Below are 16,599 nucleotides of genomic sequence, written 5' to 3' on the forward strand. Positions count from 1 at the left end.
TTTTCAGCTTCCCCGGCCACGTCCCCAGCTCTCCAGTGGGTGCCCTCTTGGACCCTCCCCCAGTCTCGCTCTCCCGCCCATCACCCCTGGCTCTGTCCCCAGCCAACCTCTGAAGCCCTTCATACCTTTGGCTCTCTCCACATTTCTCTATTGTCCCTAAATTCTTTTTCCTCCCCCCCGAAGTCTCATCTCAGTGTCATTGTACTTGGACTCTACCTGTCCCCGGATCCTGTCTCTTTCCCCCCAAATGTGGTTCCCTCTTATTCTTCTGTCTCTCTCCGAATTTATGTGCCGGGGTTCTCTGCCTCCCCTCCTTGAATCTCTCCTGCTTCTCCAGATCACTCTCTACTTCCTCCTTCTGTCTCTCCCTGATGTGTCTGCTATTTCTTCTTACTATTATTTCCTCTCCCACTGAATCTCCATCTTTCTTCTGTTCTCTTCCCCCCCCCCCCGTCACTCCTGTGGCTCGCTCATCTACCTCTCTCTCCAAATCTATTTCTTCCCTCTCCTGCTCTTGTTCCGATTGTCTATAAATGTGTGGCTCTCTGTCTCTCTCTTGATCTCTCGGTGTCCTGGTTCTCTCCTCATTGCGCCTCGCCCAAATCTGTCTCCCTCCCAACATCCCTGGGATGGGGGACCCAGGTGAGGTCGGGTAGATTAGGAGGAGGTGCTCCTGGCACCCCCGCCCCCTACCCTAGCCGGGGAGAGTGGCCTCTTCATCTTTCCATCCCTTCCCCCCAGGCCCCAGCTCCTGCCTCCCCCCTCACTGCTGCTTGCTGCAGCTGCAGCAGTCCGTTGCCAGGGCAACCACAGCTGGCTGGGCGGGAGCCCCCTCCACCCCATCCCCCCTCTCCTTTCCGGCAAGGCTGGGAGGAGCTGGGACAAAGCCAGAGAAAGGCGGGGTGCAAGGGGGGGGGAGATGGAGGGAGAGGGAGGTCAGACCAGCTCCAGCTGTTAATCTCGGTCAGTTCTCCCTCAACAAGGCCCCCATCTCCCCTTCCTGGCGATGCCCCCCAGTTCAGCCTGGAGAACGAGGCAGTCGTGGGCAGAGGGGTCAGGCCCAGTTTAATACACAGAACAAGTTAATTCACAGCAGAGGCAGGCAATAAAGGAGACTCGTTTACAAGGGGGGGGCATGCCTGGATTGGGGGAGACCCCCAAGCCCACCACCTCCCCCACTTGCAGTCTCAATTTCCCTTTTTTTTAAAACCCAAACAACAAACACACACAACCACAAGAAACAACCACGCCCCCTCGCTACCCCCAAAATGGCCAACGAGGGTGGCAGGGGGGCAGCCCGGCCTGGCCGGTGGGGAACTGGAGCAGGGGAAGGAGGAAAAACTAGTCCGTTGCAGAGTCTGTGCTTCTCATTCCAGCAGGCGCTGGGCAGGGGCCGCCCGGCCCCCCCAGCCAACGCCCACCAGCCATGGCAGGCCCCAGCCATGGCAGGCAGAGGGCAGGGCGGGGCTCTCAGGGAGGGACCAGGAACGGAGTTCAAAACCATGGTTCACGTCATGCAGTATCCACGGTGGGCACCATTGAGGGGGCGAAGGTGGACACCACACCCACCTGCCCTGGGCACAAGGGGGGAATGGTGCCCACTTGGGGTGAGGAGGTGGGACAGCTGCAACTCCAGAAACTGGGGGGTGGGGCTGCTAGGCAGGAAGCTGGCATAGACTGGTGCCCAGTGGATGCGCTCAGCACTGCCCCCTCCACCGGGCCAGGCCTTATAGGACTCTTTGTATATATTAATTTCTTTTTTTTTTTTAACTTTTTGACTTTTTCTTTAGAAAAACGCTGTGTCCGTGCCCCGGGCTGGCATCTACCACCCCTCATGCCCGCCCAGAGGCGGGGTATGGCTTTGAGGGGAGCAGAAGCCCCTGGTGCCCATTTGCCAAGGGATGGGGAAGGAGGGAGGAAGGGAGAAGGGCCCTACTGGGCCCACCAACCCACAGGGCAAACATTCCACTTGCACAGAGGGAAGGGGATGGCCCAGCCCCCTCTTGGGCTCCCCCCATCCCCCTCCCGCTATGGGGCACTGAGGGCAGGGAGAGCGTGGAGGAGCTCCAAGAGGCAGATCAGGAAGCACCACCCCAGAGGTCCAGGTGAGCCAGAGCCAGGCCTAGGTGAGAGTGATGTAGGCAGAGGCCTTCTCTTTCAGGTGCCGAAGACAGAGGTGACAACTCCAGCTCCCTGTGGTGGGGTGGGGACAGGGAGTTAGGCCCTGGTCCCAGAGGGCTGTCCTGACTCCCTCCCAGCCGGCAGCCCCGGTCCTGCGTCTTCACAGGCAGGAAGACTACTTTTCAACACCACCCCCCACCCCGCCTGTGGTGCCCACCTCTTCTCTCACCTTCCGGGGGCTCCGCCATGGGGGGACTCAGGCAGTACATGTGGTAACCCCGATCGCAGTCATCACAAAACAGCAGCTGGTCCTGGGGGGTGAGACCCGCCCAGCTGGCACCCTGGGGGCACGGGCACCAGAAACCGGGGTGGGGGGGCTGGGGCAGGGGTAGGTCAGAGGGGCTGGGGAAGCTGGGCCCTCCCACAAGAAGGGGCTCCGAGATCTTTGCAGAACACCCCTGAGGTCGTCCCGTTGGCAGCTCCTAGTCTGGGTCTTATAGATTCTGTGGAACACTTTAACAGGACACCCAGATGGCCTGAGACCGGCTCTAGATGCCATGGATGAGGGTTTGAGTCCCCGCTCTACTGACGTCCTAGCTGGGTGACCTCGGACTAGTCATTTCCCCTCTCTGAGCTTGGTTTCTTCTCTGTGAAGTGGGGACCAGAGCACCTACCTCTGAGGGTGGTTGGGAGGAGTCAGAGAGCGACGAGCACTAAGCGCTAAGTGCCGGGCTCAGTTAATGGCCACTAACAATAACAATAATACAGGTTACATGCGCTCCCCACCGAGGGGCTGCTCCCCAGGGAGGGGCTCCGGGAGGAACGGCCTGAGGCCCCGCGGGCAAGGGCTGGCGGAGGGGCGGGGCGGGAGGGGCCGGGGGGCGTGGCCCGGGGGCGGTGCGCACTCACGTCGTTCTCCGAGGTGCCACACAAGCTGCACGACTTGCACTCGATGCACTGCCAGCGGTAGGTGCGCACGGCAGCTGTCATGTTCACCGTAAACTGTAAACATGAGGGGTGTCCTGGGGGCCGAGGGGCAGGGATGAGGTTAAGAGTCATCGTGCCGCTGGGGGCCACTGAGCCCAGGGAAGGAGACGGCTCCCCCCCCACCTCCTCCGCCCTGCTCCCGGTGCCCAGCGACCACACGCTGCCACACGCTGCAGCTTCCGTGGCCACCAGGCTCCTACCCAGCCACCATGGTAACCACATTCTGCTCCCCGGAATACCATGGCAACCGCATTCCATTACCCACAGTGCTGTGGCAACCACTCTCTACCACCCACAACACCCGGGCAGCCACATTCTGTTAACCACTGTGCTGAGGCAGCCACATTCCATTACCCACAGCAGAATCGCCAACAGGTTCTGTTAACCACAGTAACGTGGCAACCACAGTCTCCCGGCCACAGCGCCATGGCAACTACCTGTCACAGTGGGGTCCCCACACTCTGGGTTCCCTGCAGCCCCAGCCCATTTTGAAGGAGACCCCAGCAAACAACTTATTCCTGACACTTCCGTACAATGCCGTCCCACTGCCCCGGTGCCAAGACCCTCTCAGCCATTACCCGAGGGGCCCCCCCGACAGCTACAGGCCATGGCACCCAGTCACCATGACAACCGTATCCCACGCACTCCCCTTAATACCATGACAACCGCAAGCCATTCCCCACTGTGCTGAGGCAACCACAGTCTATTACCTACCAGCCCACCCTGGGAAGCCACATTCTGTGAACCACAAGTCCGTGGCAAGCGCCACTGGTTATCCACAGTACCCAGCCAGTGGCCATCCATTACTCACTATCATAGTCTGCTACCCACAGTGCCTCGGCGGCCAGCTTTCAGTACCCCTCGCCATGAGAAGCGCGGGCCACTACCAGTAATGCCGTGACCACCACCTCTTATTATTCCCAGAGCCCTTCTGGCCCCCCTCAATTTCCCGCAGTGGACTCCACTCCACCAGTTCCGGGTTGTCCCCCCATCCTGCCCCGCCAGGCTGCACTTCTCTGCCTTCCTACCCTCCAGATCTGGACTCCTGGGGTGCCCTCCTCCCTGGCCCCCAGCAACCTCGGGTGGGGTATCACCTGATCGCCCACAGTCAGCACAGGAGATGAGGTCCTCAGGACACCCCGTCTTCTTGGAGCCACCCAGGCAGAAGTCACAGTAGCCGTTGGGGATGACAGTGCCGTCAGGTGCCTTCTTGGCTGAAAGACAGCAGGGAGGGGTTTGACGCGGACAGGCAGGGGCACCTAGTCAAAGGCTGCTGTAGAGGTCGGGGCAGAGGGAGGCGTCCCTACCTGTGTGTTTCCTCTGTGCCTCAGGGACCCAGGCCAATTCTTTGTAAAACTCTGGGGTTGGGGGGACAGAGAGAAGGGCTCTCACCATAGGCAAGGCTCCCCCCCTGCCCCCAGCCTCCACCCCAGCGGTGGACCCCTTTTTCCAGGCACGGGGGAGGTAAGGAGAGAGACTGGCTACCCCCAATCTCTGGCCACAAGCAAACAGAGTCGGGGACCCAGATAATTCTCCTCAGGAACCCCAAACTCTCTGAACAACTCACACATCCTCTCTCTTAGGTAAAACTGCAAAGAAGGGCTTTCGGAAGAGCCCCAGCTTCCCCATTCACACACCCTTCTCCCAAACCAGTGCCACCTGAGCCCCAACTAGATGAAAACCGGGGCCACCACTGGCCAAGATCTGGCATGGAGACAGACGGACATTGAGAAGAAAAATCCTGAACACAGAGGTGCCTGGGGGTGGAGCAGGGACGGAATGAAGAGTCTGCCCTCTCCCTCTAGGAGGGGGGTGGGAAGACAGTTTCTCCCCTGGCAGAGCCTCCCCCGAGCCCTCCCCCACCCCTCAGCTGTCAGAGCTGGCACGGGGTTGGCACGGGCAGGCGCCGAGGGCTCCCGGGCCACGGACCCTGCCCCTCAGCCCAATCTTCGCGGAGAAGGGAGAAAGGGAGGGAGGGGAGTTATCTCTCACCCCCCTCCCCAAGCTCTAATTGAAACAATAAATCAGACCCAGAAATATTATGCCCGGCCGGGAGCGAGGGAGAGATGGTTGGTTGCCATGGCAACCCCAGAGCCAGCATCCCCATGGTCGGTGGGGGGAGGGGACGGCTGAGCTGGAGATTTTCCAGAAATGTCTAACGTGCCCCCTCCCTCCCGGGCTCCTCAGCCCCCACTCCCAGGGTCCCTCACTGCCCCACAGCCCGCCTGCCTGCTCACGTTTATGGTTGTTTTTCCGGTGGAAGGGCAGGGCGTGGCGCTCGGCGTTCTCCTCCCCCTCCTCCTCAGCCAGGTGGGTGTGGGTGTAGTGGTAGCTGAGCCCTGGCCGGTTCTTATACCGTTTCCCACAGACTGGAGAGCGAGCAGGGAGGGCCCGTCAACCCTCCTGGCCCCTGCGGCCTCCACCCTGGCCTCGGGGATCATGCCTCCCCCCTCTGCCAGAGGCCTGAGCATCCCCTCCCACCGGGCTCTAGAACAGGAGGGAGGGGGCCAGCGGGGGAGAAGTCTCTAGGCCCCACTCTCTCTCTTTCCCCCTTTTCAGAAGGACTCACTATCACAGACATACGGCTTGTCTCGGTCCTCCAGGGAAGCGGTGTCCTGGCGTTTCCGGAGACCCCCGATGCCGTATGCCTGAGGGGAAAGTCAGGGTCAGCGGCCAAGAAAGGGAGGGAACCCAAAGAACTTTCATCATTTGAGCCCAAAAGGTGAACTGTGGCTCTGCCACTTCCTAACTTTGGACCCCGACCTCTCTGAGGTTCAGTTTCCTCATCTATGGCATGGGCATAAACGCGGTTCTAACCCACTGTACAATCTCAGCTTTGCAAATGACTTAATAATATCCGAGCCTCAGGTTGCTCATCTGTAAAATAGGTATAAAATACACACACACACACACACACACACACCCCTTCAGGCTGCTCTGATGATTCAGTGAGGTCAACCTGAGGCAGGGCCTAATCATTGTGCATGCTCAGTACACGGGATCTGTCACTGAAGAGAGGGGTGATGAAGAAGAACAGGGGGGTAATACCTTTCCTTTAGCTCTGTTCTTCCTCCTGGGAATGTCATCCTCCAAGTCTTCCACCTCGAGATCATGTGGAAACTCCAGCAGCTGCTGTTTCTGAGCATCAGGAGAAGGGAGATGGAGGTCAAGAAAATGTGGGACACCATCCTGCTTCGTAGGGGGTTTGGACACAGCTGGAGACTGCGGGGAGCAAGGCAAGTCAAGAGGTCTTCCAAAAAGAGAAGAGGTGTGGAAGGATGGAGACTTAGGATGCCCAAAAGCCCTAGGGAACCGGGGGGAGATTGCTGAGCAGGACTAGGATGAGCCAGGGCAGGTGGCCGGGGGTGAGAAGGCAACTGGGGCCCCCGAGGGGTGGTCCCACCTGGCAGTCCATAATGGTCTCCTCCTCCTTCAACTCAATCTTCTTCTCCCCAGTCTCAGCACACAGTAGCGCCTCAAGAACTGGCCCTTCCGGGAGGCCGCCCTCCTTCTTCAGGGGTGCCTCACAGTCTGGGGACAAGGCCAGGGTGGGGTCAAATGGGGAAGTTGTCCCTGGAGGAGTCCTCAAACAGCCCAGTTCAGGGAACCAAGCCCTTTGCTTCGAGAAAGAGGCTTTCCCACACTCAACCAGTAACAAGACCCAAAGATGCAATCATACATACTGGGAAGGCTGCCGAGACCCTGCGGAAGACCCAGTCAGACCCTCAGTTCCACTCAGACCCACTCAGAAGGCACTGTCAGACCCTCACTACACGTGGATGCAAATGGAGAGACACAGATACTCAACCATGATGCACATGGGAGATACAGACTGATCATCTTAAGACAGCCAGGCACACAAAGGAAGAGATACACCCAGACACGTGGAGGAAACACATCCAAGCCCTGGGATACACCCAGAAACAATCAGAAAGAGACATTAAACCATCAGTACTCCCTAGATCCACATAAGGAAGACACAGCCGGACCCTACCCTACACCTGGACACACAGGTGGAAAAGACAGACACACCTAGTGAGAATCACTCGGATGGTTACAGATGAACATAGGGGAGACGCAGTCCCTCTGAGGCAGATAGACACACCCAGAAAGACACAGCCAGATATACTTCAATACACCTGCACCCACACAGACCCTTGGATACACCCAGACAAGGGACAAGAAAGTGCCAGTGACTCTGATAACCCTTGTCACATCTGAAGTAAGGAAGCCTTGACTCTCTGGCTGGACAGGCACACGTGGGCAGAAATATACCTAATACACCAGCCACTAGGGGAAGAGATTCTCACAGACATTCCAAAGCATCTGGACACTCAAAGAAGAGACGGCCAGACACCCTGATCCACCCAGACACACTCAGGAACCGCTGGATACTGGGCTAGACCAGACACACACAAGACCAAATAAACCCTCGAGTACTCCTGGAAACACCAAAAGACAGAGACTCTTAGATACACTCCACTGCGGATGGAAAGACACTCCGACCCAGATGGACACTTGCAGGCACCCATAGGAAGAAATACAGCCAGACACTGATATATCCTGGCTCACTCGGGGAAGATCCACCCACTCTGCCCCCCATATACCTCAGCCCAAGGAGGAAAAGTCCAAGCCCTTAGCCCAGTCACTCAGAGAAAACTGGGGAAGGTCTGGGCTACACCCAGATACAGACCTGCAGACCCTCGCTATGAGGGAAAGGTAAATGGTCAGATCCCCACTGGCATCACCACACACTTATCAGTGTGGTCTCAGGGCACTGATGAGGCCACCCTGGGCACAGCTTGAAGCTCCACCCACCAATCTTATACTCGCAGGGCCGGAGTCTGGGGTCCTCCAGGATGTTGAGTCTCCTTTTCTTCCTCCAACAGCGCGCTGGGTATGTGTAGATCTGTCCAGGGGCCAAACCTGGAGTGAGAAGGCCAAAGAGCAAGGGAAGGGCCATGAGAACACAAGAAGGCGGGCTGCCCCGCCCTGCCCCGCCCCCATCCTCCTAGCAGGTACCAGGACCGCGGTGGGTCTTTTCCATCCAGATGTAGCAGTTGTTCTGGGCCACGCCAGTCTGAGAGTCGAGAAAGGGCAGGCGCAGGCTGCGCTCCGCACACAGGCGCGCGTTGTAGCTGCGGCAGTGCTCGATGGCCTCGCGGTAGAAGTCCTCGCCTAGGCTGCGAGTGGGAGAGTGAGCAGGCGAGCGGCTGTCAGCAAGGGCAGGAGCACCTGGCGCCCAGTACCCCTCTCTCAGTGCACCCCTCAGGAATGGGTGGGGAGACTTCTCCAACCTCACCACTTCCCTCCTGTCACTCCTGGACTCAGGAACCCCCCAACCCAGGGCCCAAGCAGGCCTGGAACCAACCAAGTAAGAAACACACAATACAGAAACAGACAAAAATATACCAGGACCTATCCATATATGCATGTATCAAAATACACAACACAACCAAACCACACGGGATTCACACACAAAGAGAGACATATCCCAAAACTCACAAAGGAGAAACAGACAAATCTCACATATGTGCAAAAAGATATCTACTGAAAAAAACCACAAACATCAAAGTCACCTAGTGTAGAAACAGACACATCACACATCTATCCATGCACAAATACACACATCTCCAAAGACACACAACATAAACAAAGCACCCTCACAAAGACACACAACACGCAAACAGATCGCACACACAGCACTACACAAGCGCATCCAAAGACACACAGAGATACACAAATATTATGAGAAGAACGTTAAAACAAACTACCCACACATGCTCTTATATACCCAAGGACACAACAACAAACAAACCACACACACACCATATCCAGGCACACTATACAAAGAAATCACAGATTCACACAGGACAGGCACACACACACAATCACAAAGATACACAATATAGAAACCAACATCTAAAATACCACCTAGTCACACAAAGATACACACATAGACAACATAGGAATAGACAAATGCACCCATATTCACACAAAAAAGTACACATAAATACACACATGCCTACCAATCCAGACACAGAACACCAATGATGCAGTTTTAAAGGACATGTACACACACTCAAAGACCCAAATATCCAAAGATACCTAGTGTAGACTAAAATAAACACATATCCACATACACATTAAAACAAACAAACAAACAAGTGACACGCACTCCACATGCCAAGACAAAGGTAGTGTGGGCTTCACCCAAGTTTACCAAGGCTCCCGCACCCCCAGACCATTTCACTCTCTCCCCAACCCGGGGGTCGCGGGCCGGACATGACCCCCTTCCCCCGAAAAGGACCCGAAGAGAACTCCGAGTTTCTCCACACCCTCCGCTCCTCCAGGAGCAGCGCATCGGACACCTTTCTTGCCAGAGACCCACAATCACACACATTCGCACCCCCGCGCAGCATGGCCCACAGTGACAGCCCCCCAGGCACCCCATCGGCCCCACCCCCGGCCGCCACACACGCACACACACACACGCGCGCGCGCGCGCGCCCACGGAGACCCGCCCGCGCGCCCTCTCCCGCCTTCCGCCGGCCCGCAGCACCTCAGGGGGCCGGGGATGACCGTGGCCATCTTGCTCCCCGGGTCCTGCCCCCAGCAGGTCCCCGCCGGGACGGTCCTCCCAGCACTCCGGCGGGCGCTGAGGCCGCCCATCCATTCATTCCCGCGGGGCGGGAGCACCGGGGCCACAGCCAATCACGACGGCTGGGCGGGCCTGCCCGGGCCATGCTGGGAGTGGTAGTCCCGGGCCTGGGGGCCGCCGGGACCCCGCGGAGAAGGGGGCGCAGAGGTGAGGCCCAGGGAGCGCACACGGTCACTCACACCCGCCCGCTCTTACGCGCATCCAGTGTCCCGGGCATCCACTCACACATGCACACCTGGACTCGCACACACCCACGTACGGCAGTTTACACACACATTCACACGTATACTCACAGCCTCCCACGCAGACTCACGCACACTTCCCTCCCACTTTCACAGACTCACATACATTTACACTCACACAAACACTTCGAAGCCATGAGACGTAGAGATACCTTAGAAGTGCCCACACAAACGTCCCCACCGGCAAGTCTGCACTTGGCTCCCTGACACGTCTCCCTCCCCCATCCCCAACACACACACACACACACACACACACACACACACGCACGCACTTGGCTCCCTGACACGTCTTCCTCCCCCATCCCCAACACACACACACACACACACACACACACACACACACACGCCCCCAGCTCCCGAAAACCCTATCTGTCCCACAGGGGCGGTCCCTCTCACAGCGACTCCGCCCTGCTCCAGCGCGTCCTTCCGCAGGCCCCGTTGCTCCGCGTTTGGAAGTAGCCCTACCCACAACTTGCAGGTTCAAATCCTGGCTCTGCAACTTCGATGGCCATGTGGCCTTGGGCAAATGACTTAACCTTTCTGGGCCTAAGTGTCCTCATCTGTAAAATGAGGGTAACACCTCATTGGATTGTTGTAAGGATTAAATGAATAAATATGCACAAAGTGTTTTTATTTTTTATTTTTTCCCATGCCCAGTGTGGAGTCCACCCCATAGCTCCAGGAAATCCAGACCTGAGTTGAGATCAAGAATCTGTCGCTTTGGGACGCCTGGGTGGCTCAGTTGGTTAAGCAGCTGCCTTTGGCTCAGGTCATGATCCCAGCGTCCTAGGATCGAGTCCCACATCGGGCTCCTTGCTCCGCAGGGAGCCTGCTTCTCCCTCTGACTCTGCCTTCCACTCTGTCTGCCTATGCTCGCTCTCGCTCACTCTCTCTCTGACAAATAAATAAAATCTTTAAAAAAAAAAAAAAAAAAAAAAGAATCTGTCGCTTGGGGCGCCTGGGTGGCTTAGTGGGTTAAGCCTCTGCCTTCCGCCTAGGTCCTGATCTTAGGGTTCTGGGATCGAGCCCTGCGTTGGGCTCTCTGCTCAGTAGAGACCCCGCTTCCCCTTCTCTCTGCCTGCCTCTCTGCCTAGTTGTGATCTCTCTGTCAAATAAATATATAAAATCTTAAAAAAAAAAAAAAAAAAAAAGAATCCATCACTTAATGGACTAAGCCACCCAGGAAACCCCATAAACGTAAAAGGCATCCTTTCTTTTAAGTACCTAGCAGGTAGTAGACGTTCAGTAAATTCACTCCAGAGGATCTGATACGCAGTTAGATGTAAAATGGTGATAGCCAACCATTTCTAGAAAGAATAATGCTTGACACAAGTAGATGCTCAGTAAGTTTTTGTCAAATGATTAAATAAATATACTGAGTACCCACCATGTGCCTGACACAGTTCTAAATACTTCAACAGGAGTAACTCCTACAATCCTCATAACGATCCTCTGAGGGGATACTATTTTTATGCCTATTTTCCAGATAAGCAATGGGAGGCAGAGGGAGAGGAAATGACATGCCCTCAGCCCCTGGCCACGGTTTGAGGGTGGGAGTAAGAGAAGGATTCCCTCCCCTGGATATCTGTACCAGAATGAATCCTACCTCCTTCTTTCTCCCACTGTCACCCACATAGACTGCACCCTAAGGGATCCCCAGACAGTGAGCTGCCCCACCAGGCCACACCATGGCTCACCTGGAATTCCCTCTGGTCCAAAATTTAAGCTCCAGTAATAGCCCCCTTGTTACCCCCCACCACCACCCATGGATAAAAACGCCTACAAATGTCCTTGTCCACCAGGGGGCTCTCCAGCTGACAGAGAGGCAGACTAGCCTTCACCTCTTTTGTCACTTGATGCCTCCACTTACTCTCTGGTGAGAGAGACACCCTCAGTGTCTTCCACACTTATCACTTCTAAACACACACACCCCTAGTCTTAGACCCCTTCCACAAACTCTCCCCCGATCTCCCCCAGGTAAGGCCTCGACCTTCTCCCTTCCCCACTCCCAACAGGACACAGTGGGTCTCGGCTTCACATCTGGCCTAGAGTAGGTGGCAAGGGGAGTAAGTCAGGGATGCTGGTATCCCCAGGCTCACGCTGGCCTCCAGGCTCCTATACCGGCCACCCCACACCTCACCCGCAGAAAGCCCTCACACGCCCCCCTCCCTGCCCATCAGCTCAGCTCCCAGAGTGCCCTTGCCACCTTCCTCTTACACCTCCCACCACCCTCACAGGTCCCCCAACACATTACACTTGCTCCCCACACCTCCAGCCTCAGACACTCCAGCTCCCTCCTGCCCCACCCCAGAACACTTACATCAATTTGACCAGTTTGGGGCCCGAGTATAGAATATAGCCCATCCCCTCCCTGGTGGCCCTTGTCTAGCAGCACAACTGACCCGCAGAGCTGACACCAACTGACAAACTGACAACTCCCTCCCTTTTCTTGCCTCTGGTCACCTTCACAGATCCCTCTTCCACACTTGAACTCCCTTGCCGAAGCAGTCCTCCTCACCCTAGCGCCCACCCTTATCCCTGCAGACCCCTCAAAAGGTGAGAGCAGAGAAGCGTGCTGCCACTCCCACCTAACCTCATTCTGGCCTCCAGGCCCCTGTAATACCCCACATGGACAGTGGACCACGTGAGAAACCAATATTGATGCTACTACTAATAATTAGTGTATTTAGGCAGAGTCAGGCTCTGTACCAAGTGCTTTACAAAGACCACAACAGCCCCTTGAGGTCATAGGCACTGTTATGATTCCCCAATACACAAATGGTAACACTCAGGCTCTGGAGGAGGGGGAGAAGGGGAGTGAATTAATAGCAAAGGATGAGGTTTGAAACTGGGCAGTCAGAACCTCTGCGCCTGCACGGTCCACTCTCCCACCCTCAAGAGGATTTGGCTCTCAACTTCCTTCAGAAGCCAGTTCCTACCCTCAACCCTCAACCTTGCTTGCAGACCTTTCCCAGGATGAGAGCAGAGAAGGGCAAGTAATGGCTCTGGCACTCCCACTCCAGCGCTTCCTTTGGCCTCCTCGGAAAGATCTGGGCTCCAGGGTCAGGGTGAGGAGGCCAGAGTGCCTGGAGATCCACCAACCTGTACAGGAACCCTGTCCCAGCCCGCTCGAGGGTGTTCCTCATAGCAGACACATCTGTGTGTGTGTAAGAGAGTGAGAGGGAAGCAGAAGATTGTCACCATCACACACCTCCTCACACTGACCCCAGCTCCGCACACACGCCCTGTATGCTCTCTGCCTCGCCGCAAAGCCAAGCATGTGGGCGCGTGTCTATTGACCGGCCCCCCAACAGGCCCCTGCCAGAAACCAGAAACCAGAAACCACTGGAGGCCTTGGGTCCGGCCGGCCGTGAGACACAGCCCTTGGGAGGGTGGGGGGCGCTCCCGCCCCTTCTCCCTCCCCACCCGCCAGCTCGCGTTGCTCAAGGTCAAGGCGGCGAGCGCTACGGGTTGGGGGAAGCCGGGTTGGGGGGCAGGTCGCCCCAGCCCCTTTGTGCGGCGCCGCGGGCGTTCGCCCTCCGCCTCCTCCCCCAGGCCCGGGAGGAGGGGGAGGGGAGTGCCGCGCTCGCCAGCAGAGGAGGGAGGGCGGGAACGGCCGCGCGCCTGTCACTCTGAGCCCGCTGTCACCGCCAGAGGAAAGGGGGTGGGGAGCGCTGGGACCCGGGAGTCCGGGATCCCGAAGAGGGAGCGCGAGAGAGAGATAGAAAAAGAAGAGAGGTGGCCAGAGCGAGGGATGGCTAGGACAGGGGAGGGATGGGACAGGGCTGGGCTTGAACCCAGGCGTCCAGGTTCCCAGCTGTCGGGCCCAGGAGGAAGCTAACGCTCGGAGGAGGGACGCGGACAGGGAGAAAGGGAGGGAATCCCCCGAGATTGAGGGCGCTGCCAGCATCCTCTCCAGAGGCATCCGGTCCCCAAGAGGATGAGAGATGCTCTTGTTAGGTGTCTGATCCCACGGTCTAAGCTGACCTGGTCGTCAGAGCTTCTAGGTCCTGAAGACCGGGGGAGGAAAAAGGGGAGACAGGACCCCCGACGTCTCAGCTCCCACCCTGCGGTCGCGCGAGCCGAGGCCCCAGAGAAAGAGGGGGGAAAGAGAAAGGTTCTGATGTGAGGACCCCGGAGACTGAGGTCTGGACTTAAGCGTCCGTACTCCCAGCCCTATGCCGGGGCAGGCCCGGCGCCCCCGGAGGCGCGGAGGAGGAGAGATGGAGGAGGAGGAGAGGGAAGCCCCTACCCCCACTCTGGGTGGGGAAACAGCCTCCGCCACCCCCCAGCCCGCGCCACATTCCTTCACTGACAGCGACAAAGAAGAGACGCCCCCGCGACCCTGAAGGGGCTCCCGCCCCCAACCCCAGGGGACAACAAGGGGCGGCGGGTCCCCCCAGGGGTGGGGGGGCGCTCTGGGGTTCCCCATTAAACTACCTTCCGAGCGCCGCGTCCCCTTCCCCAGCGAGGGCGGGGGAAGGGCCGGGGATGGGGGCAGGATGGAGGGACGTGGACGGCGGGGACACTCACGACTTGAGCGGGTTCTGAATGGCGGTGGCCATGGCCCGCTCGGCTGGGCCGCCTCCGGCCCGGGGCGCTGCTGCCGCCGCGCGCGGGCCCAGCCCGGCCTGCGCCGCCCGCTCTGCCGCCCAGCGCGCTACGATTTCATTCATTCTTGGGGCTGCGGCGCGAGCCGAGCGGGGCGGGCCGGGGGCGGGGCTCGGCCAATCCCCGCACCTCCCGGCGCACGACGGGACGTGGAGTCTAGGGGCGCGCGGCGGCGCCCGAGGGCGCCCCTGGCCGGACTACACGTCCCAGGGGGCGCCGGGAGGACCACACGCCCATTGGCTGCTGAGGATACAGGGCGGGGCTGGACTCGTCCCAGAGCATCCTTTACTCCTCCCTGAGGGTGCTCCATTCCCATCTCGGGCTCTCCATCCTCCAGGACCCGTCGGCGTGGGAGCAGGTGGTCCCTGGCCTCTGGGTCTCCCCTGGGTATGTGGATGACCCGAGGATCTGTCGTGTATCCTTGTCTGTGCTTGCGGGTCTGGTGTCTCTTCTGTGTAAGCCAACGTGTAGACAAGCACAGGGGTTAACCACTGCCTTTGTTCACTTATTCAGTGCCTGCCAGGTGCCAGGCACTCTTCTGGACACGGTGGCATATAGCAGTGACCCAACAAAGTCGCTGCCCTCAAGGAGCTGACCTTTTCATGGAGAAAGACAGATAGGTGATAAAGAAGAAAATAAAGAGACAAAATCATTTTAGAGAATTATGAATGCTATAAAGTGGCTTCTCTGAGGAGATGGCATTCAAGCTGAGACATGAGAAGTTCCAGCCAGGCAACAGGAGGGGAAAGGGAATGAGCTTTGACAAGGGAAAGACCAGTAAGAAAGCTGCTGTGACTGGAGCGGAGTGAGCAAGGGGAGAGACAAGGTTGGGGAGAGAGCAAGGACCCAGATCATGTAGAGCCTTGTAGGACATTACAAAGAAAATGGATTTTGTTCTAAGTGCAATCAATCATTGGCTCTCTTCTCTCTCTCTCTCTCTCTCTCTCTCACACACACACACACACACACACACACACACACCAAGCCCATCAGCAAATCCTGTTATCTCTACATTCACAAAACAGATCCAGGATCCACCTAGTCCTCTCCTTTCCCAGCGTCCACCTGGCACCATCCGCCACTGTCTCTGCCTGGACAGCTCCCAGTCTGTCCTCCCTGCCGCAGCCAGTGTGGGCTACCTAAAACATATGGCATCACAATGCTCTCTAGCTCAAAACCTCCAGTGGCTTCTTTCACAATTAGAATAAAATGCAAAGCCCTCCCTCTGCCCTCAAGGCCCTACTTGATCCCCTCCTCCAATTTCTGACCTCATCTCCCTCTCCCCTTCCTTTGGCTGACTTTGCTCCAGCCACACTGACTTCCTCCCTGTTCCTGGAAGGTACCAGTCCTCTGTCAGCCACAGGATCTTTGCACTTGCTCTTCTCTCTGCCTAGAATGTTCCTGTCCCAGATATCCACATGGCCCCATCCCTCGCTTTATTCAGGTTTCTCACTAAATGTCCCCTCCTCAGATGCAGCCTCAGGTAAAATGGCATCCCCTATCACCCTGTCCTCTCAATTGCTTTTTCCTTCAATACTTATCATAGTTTGTCATCATTTAGTAGACCTGTTTAGTTATTTGACTTACTATCTGTCTCCACCCATTAGAATATCAGCTCTGTGAGGGCAGAGCTTGTTGTCCCATCCGCTGCTGTCTTCCCACTGCCTAGAACAGGGCCTGAAAAGTAGTAAATGCGCAATAATTATTTGTTGAACAAATCAGCGGATCAAACAGACGTTTTGCTCCATGTCTCTCCCCACCTTCTAGCTCTGAGGCACGCAGCCAGCAAAGGCGGGCTCCAGACTGTGCCCTCCTGCACACAGACACGAGGACAGCCTGAACGAATATACTGTATTAAGGAAAGCCCCAAGCAGGGTGTCTGGAGCTAAAGACGAAGAGAAGGGAGAGGTTTACAAGCACCTTCACTGCTTTCTAGACTATTATAGTCCCTAGTTCTGAACGGGAAGGCTGGACACA

General features: G+C 57.2%; 1 protein-coding gene across 8 annotated transcripts; it reads right to left on the minus strand.

Annotated features, from left to right (window-relative positions):
- Positions 1–1,021: 1,021 nt before the first annotated feature.
- On the minus strand, positions 1,022–14,751 carry DPF1 (double PHD fingers 1). 8 transcript variants are annotated; one of them, XM_059153010.1, is made up of 12 exons: positions 14,545–14,745; positions 8,131–8,291; positions 7,927–8,034; positions 6,512–6,639; positions 6,157–6,246; positions 5,678–5,756; positions 5,346–5,477; positions 4,416–4,466; positions 4,203–4,322; positions 3,031–3,143; positions 2,351–2,462; positions 1,022–2,193 (listed from the first exon to the last, which is right to left on the minus strand). In XM_059153010.1, the coding sequence occupies exons 1-12, from the start codon at positions 14,685–14,687 to the stop codon at positions 2,123–2,125; spliced, it is 1,308 nt and encodes a 435-aa protein (XP_059008993.1). In that variant the 5' UTR covers positions 14,688–14,745; the 3' UTR covers positions 1,022–2,122. The 8 variants fall into 8 exon arrangements, with proteins under 8 accessions (XP_059008993.1, XP_059008995.1, XP_059009000.1 ...); XM_059153012.1 differs by lacking the exon at positions 14,545–14,745 and adding an exon at positions 9,671–9,805; XM_059153011.1 differs by having other exon boundaries at positions 1,023–2,193; positions 2,351–2,432; positions 14,545–14,735.
- Between the last annotated feature and the right edge of the window lie 1,848 nt (positions 14,752–16,599).

The sequence above is a fragment of the Mustela lutreola genome, chromosome 16 (genome assembly GCF_030435805.1).
Source record: "Mustela lutreola isolate mMusLut2 chromosome 16, mMusLut2.pri, whole genome shotgun sequence".
NCBI lineage: Eukaryota > Metazoa > Chordata > Mammalia > Carnivora > Mustelidae > Mustela > Mustela lutreola.